This window comes from Neltuma alba, unplaced genomic scaffold, assembly GCF_004799145.2.
Source record: "Neltuma alba isolate B1F8T4 unplaced genomic scaffold, ASM479914v2 tig00010603_pilon, whole genome shotgun sequence".
Classification (NCBI taxonomy): domain Eukaryota; kingdom Viridiplantae; phylum Streptophyta; class Magnoliopsida; order Fabales; family Fabaceae; genus Neltuma; species Neltuma alba.
Window position 1 is genome coordinate 139,625 of NW_021635465.1, and position 6,000 is coordinate 145,624.

At 32.0% G+C, this 6,000-nt stretch overlaps 1 protein-coding gene across 1 annotated transcript in view; it reads left to right on the forward strand.

The window, feature by feature from the left end:
• The window catches only part of LOC114757504 (uncharacterized mitochondrial protein AtMg00810-like), a 35,801-nt gene extending 32,872 nt beyond the window's left edge, over window positions 1-2,929 (forward strand). The window contains exon 3 of the mRNA XM_028946578.1: window positions 2,839-2,929. Coding sequence (XP_028802411.1) covers window positions 2,839-2,929 — 91 coding nt within the window. The remainder of the gene's footprint in view (window positions 1-2,838) is intronic.
• Window positions 2,930-6,000: the final 3,071 nt, after the last annotated feature.

Consider the following 6,000-nt stretch of genomic DNA (forward strand, 5'->3'; position numbering starts at 1 on the left):
CTTTGCAATTTCATTGTTATGATTTTAGCGCTCTCACATCAACAACTCTTCTCAACTTGGATTTTTCACTCTACCTTGCTTTGAAAATTTGAAAATTCAAAGTCCTACTTGTGATTTTGGAAAATCATCCATGTTTTTAAATGATAGTTGGTTTTGGTTAATTCCCTCTTCAATGTTTTCAACTAGAAGGAAGTGATTTTATGCCTTAAATGTAGTGCTATGTGCTTTTGAACTTTGAGGATGACCACTTGAGATGATAACCATGTTGGAAGGATATTTGGGCCTAAATTATTTCACTTGTGAGTGTCTGCTTAATTTTATATCTCTTTAGAAGTTGTTTTAATCCTTAATTAAGACTTGATAAACTATTTATTTTGTGAATATGATGGAAGCATTCATTTCTAAACCTTTTTTTACCCATACACAAGCAGAAACACTTAACTATTGCTAGCCGCTTTGGATCATCCTTTGAGTACATGTATATTTATAGAAAATGCTATAAGTATCATATCTTTATTGAAAAAAATGGTGATTGCTTGAGTATTTTTCTGAAAAAAACAAAGAAAGAAAAAATGATTGGAAAAAAGAAGGAAAAAAAAAGGAAAATAGATGTGAAAAAATGAAATGAAATAGAAATAAATAGCAAACAGAAATTTGCTACATTAGAATTTTAAAACCATCTCTAGAAAGATAGATACCGATTGCATAAAGAGAACAATTGAGGTATATGGTACTCATCTTTTTCTTTTTCTTCTTTCCATTCTACCTATTTTCACTTAGCCTTCACTATTCATTATTGTTAGATTTAAGGTTTTGATGATAACAAATTAAGTAATTTCTGGCTTAGGAAGTTGATCGATCAAAGGTTAATCGATTACCTAACAAATAAAGTATCTCAGTATAAAAGTAACTTAGCAGTAACGTTTATCGATAACTTGTTAGATAAATAAGTTTTTATATGTTGATCAATCAATTTATCGATCAAGGTTAACACAGTTTAATATACAAGTATGCAGATAATTATTGATCAAGTGATCAATAATGTAATGATTGAACGACTGACAAATAAAAGGACACAATTCTAATAAGCATTTATCAATCATTTGATTGATAAATGAGTTATCGATGAGAAGACAGATAAATGGTAAATTTTCCTACTCACGTTGTATTCTGTCCTATTCACTATTTATCGATCACATTATCAATTAGAGATCTATTGATAACCTACTCTACCACTACATTATAACTTAATGGATTATTGATATTATGTCCAAGTGTGTTGTTGGGTTCTTTAATCGATCACTTGATTGATCAATGCTTTATCGATCAACTGATCGATCATCACTATCTCACTACACCAAACTGTATTAAGTCTCTTTTGGATCACCTGATCGATCATTGATTTATCGATGAAATAATCGATCATCCAATCTTTTGAAACTTCTATTTTGATCAATCAAACTCTTTCCTGGCCTTTTGAACTAAGTTTTTCAAATGCTATTTTATCGATCACTTGATCGATCAATCTTTAATCGATCAACTACTTGAACATTATACACTCTGTGATTTTGATGTGAAAAACTTTTCTTGACCTTTTATCGATCAGTTTTCCTATCATTCATTTATCGATAAAGTATTTGATCAATGGTCTTTGAAAAACTATTATGCTCATACTTAGCTTTATCGACAACATGATCGATCAAGCAATTTTCGATCACTTATTTGATCATTGTACAAGTTCATTTCACAACAAGCTTTTCCTAATGATTTCAAAATCTCTCATATTTTTATCTTTAAGCTTTTTTCAGCCTTCATTTTACACATAATTCTCTTTGAAAGGATTCAGAGGCATATATGATCTTAAAACTTTCTTCTTGCAAAATCCTTTTCATAGATCATTGTAGTCATATCTCACCAGTTATCGATCAGATGTTCGATCATCTGTTGATCCATAATTTAATCGATAAATATACATGACTATTTCAAGCTGTTTCTCTCTGTTTAATCGATAACTTAATTGATCAACTGTTCATTGATCAAGACTTTGATCAAGAATGTACAGGTTATATTTAAAGTATCTGATGATTGATTCTTTATACTTCTAATGTTATATAAATATCAAATAATCATTATTTGTTTAGTTAGCTTTACAAATTTCCTTCTGAAAGAAGACTTATTTGTTTCTGAGGTTGTTACAAATTACGAAGCTCAACAATTATTTAGTAGCCTTCAACCTACCGTGTCAGAAACATTAATAGCAAACTACCATTGCAACTGCCAAACACACGCAATCAAATTTATAATGGCTAGAAGCTCTTTAGTCTAACGATTAATCAAATCTCTCCAACTATAAAAGGCACAAAGGGCATTAAATGAAGTATCAAATAAGTGAGCTACCTTCTGTCGAAATATTTACTGTTGCATTCAATACTCTGTTTTCACCGAGCTTTAGTGTTTATTACTCATTTACTATGTGAGAGAGTTTGATACATCTACTTTACTCACTTTCTAAGAGTAACTCAAGAGTATGGACTCTTGAGAGGGATTGTAACATTACGGGTAGTAAGGGGGAGTGATTGAGAAAATCATTCAATGCTCGGCTCCAAAGAGTATTATTAGTATTTGGATTCTCCTCAATTACTTCATTGTACAATAACCTCACATAAAGGAGAAAATCCAAATAGGTAATACCATACTGATTCTGGGTCCGGTCTATACACCTTCCCAGCTCTCGTAGCTCCCTTAGGATGCTATCATAGTCTCTAAACTCTTTCTTTGTCAGTAAGGGTTTCTTCTTGATTGGTAGATCCTTAGTCTTGATCTATTCTGGCTTCACAGTTTGGATAGGTACTGCCCTGATGGTACTGGGACCCACCTCGTTAGGATGTGGCTGAGGTCTTGTGGTGCTCTGGGCATCCCCTTTCTCTAACTTGATCAGGTCATTAGAGTTCTCTTCCAAAATTATATTCTTTATCTCCCAAAGAGGCTAGTAATATCCGGGTGGTGGAGTCAGGCCATCAGGGTCAGGAACATGTGGATAGTACCAATCTGGGTATGGCTTCCCCAGCATCCTCTGGTTTACTGTTTTCCTGGAATCATCACTACAGCAGGCCATAGATTATTCTATACTCAACTCAATCTATAACATACCATTCCACCTAGATATAATCCAATGAAAAGTAATCAATCAATAATCACACTTCATGATCAACAATGACAATCAGAACAGTGCAACTACCATACATTAATCACAATAATCAATCATTATGTACAACACGTAACAGTTAATATAATGCACAAAAACAAAGTTAGAACCTTTGCTCTGATACCAAAAAGTGTCACACCTATGTTTATATACCATTATACATCAATTGGAACCATTATAACATGTTTCGCAGCATTTCTGGATGAAAAATTTTAAAATTCAGGATTTTAATGTTCATCATGTCCGTACACTGTTCATCTAAAAAAAGGCCAACTTTGAAAATTCATAAGTAAATCTAGAAAAATCAAGACAAAGTGGTTCTAATTCATAAGTAAACCATTATAACATGTTTCGAAGCTTGCTAAGAGTTTTATGGAGGAAAAATAATCATTAGGTCCAATTCCATCCAGAATAATTACAGGAAATTCGTCAAAGGGTACTGTTCATTTGGTAAATTTTTAAATTTTTAGTATTTTTGCTCAACTTTGGAAGGGAATAACTCTTAGCACACAACTCCAAATTTAATAAATTACCATTTTTTTAAGCTAAAAATGAGATCTATTTGCCTATAAAATTTCATGTCCAAATTCGAACCATTGCTCATTATTTTATGTGCCACAAGTTTGGCACTATTTAGGGAGATTTTATCCCCTAATACCACTTTCTTTAATTTATTTCTTATTTTTCTTTTTCCTATACTCTTTTGACATTACACCATTCATAATTTGAGCATGAGAGCATGTCACACAAACATAATTTGCATCACATAATCATACATAATCTATTAGAATCTCAACATAAAGTTCACTATTAAATTTCACAACATAACATAATAGCATCTATTCTATAATGCTCCTTTATCCCAAGATTATCTCCTTTCCTTGCTCCATACTTGGTCCACTTCCTAATTAGTGTATAAAATAACATAGGAGGAATGAGATTTCAAAAAAATCTCAGTAGCATATGAATTATAATTATCATATAAATCAATACAAGTTTAATTGTGACATGTCATACAATCCACACCATTCCCAACTCATAGGAATTCATACCAAATATCATGCAAGGAGAGGAATATCGCCACATTGACATACCACAAAGCATTTGACCAAAGCATAACCAATATCAATCAACAATCAAGGTCACCACATGGTTCCTCCAACCCAAGTAACAACAAACAAGCAAGAAAAACAATCAAATTATAATTCAAAGCTACCTTTGTAAAGTTTGTCTAATTAATTCCTCCAATGCTTCTCCTTAATTCCTCCTCTCAATGCCTATTAAACCAAGTATAAACATAGGCTACATTAATCACTAAACAACTTAATTCCAACAATTTAACATTAACCTAACAATTTCCCCCTTTTTTCTTTGATTTTTAACAAGTTGATTCCTTCTTTAGAATTAATCATCTCACGACTCAACCCTACACAATTTTCCATGAGGAATCTAATGATGCAATTAGATTTTTAAAAATCACACTCCTTCCCCATGAATTCCTCTTAGCCGAATAGGGGGTATTTATTTTCTAAAAATTCTATTTTTGATTCCAATGATTTTAAACACTTTCCAATAACATATCCCTACACAAAAACATGTTCTAAAGCCATTAGAATCATCAACTCAATGAAAAACAATCAACTCCTGCATGAATAGTGCTGGCTAAAAAAATTTCCTTTGAACACTAACCTTGATTTCATCCAAAAATCAATCCATACATCACTTAATCTTGCTTATTCCACTTGATTATTAAGGTTTCTATCCTTTCCTAAGCATCACACATCCAACCGAAATTTTGGTAGAATTTTTAGCATTTTTTCAGCATTTTTCCAAGCCAAAATCTTAATCCAATCAATGTAAAACTTAGCGATATTGATGCTTAGGCATACCTTAGTGTTTTCTTGAAGTAAGTTGGATGATTCCTTGCCTAAAACACCTTAAATTGTTCAAAAAATATGGCTGGATGAACAGTGATAGAGTCTCCCCTTATTTTTCCTAATTTTCTAACATTGTCTTTGTATTTTCAAGGGGTATTTATAGAGAAAATGAGCTGCTCCTCCTCCCTCCTGATTTGGCTGGATTGGGATAGCTCAATGGGGTTATGTGGCAGCCATCAAGTGTGGAAATTGATCATATTTGAACATAGGGCCTTGCACTAGATTTTTCCAACCATTTTCTCTTGATTTTCACTTTTTATTTAATAAAAATGATGGAATTTGGAAAGTGCATGAATTTAGGCCCTTCTTAGGTCCATTGTGGGCCCCACAAATGGTTTGGACTGGCCCAAAAAACTAGCCTACAAACCAAGTCACTATCTCAAACGAATTAGAAACTTTATCAGTTACTATTCACTAGTAATATTCCATAATTTTTCCAGGCCTCTAAAAATTCATTTATCTCCATAATAATTCACCTTTTAATATAGGAGTATGATCTAAAATTTTTTAGAATTTTTTTGCCACCTCTAGGTATTAATTTTGAATTTTCTCCGATTAGGCCTTTATCGGTAAATCTAAGGGAAAATAAATTCCCTAAAATTAATTCTTGAGTTTTCAAGGCCTAAAACTGATTTGATAAATTCAAATAAATATTTAGATGAATTTTTCATAAATCTCCCAAATTTATTAAGGTTTCTAACTAATTAAAATAATTATTTTCCTTCAATTTTCTAATAATTTCCCGAAAAACCTCTTTTTACTGGAAATTCCGTAATAATTCATTTTCAATGAATTTCCACCTTTCAGGCCCCAATTGACTTTCCACAACCTCTACTCTACACTTTTCCCATTTGTTAG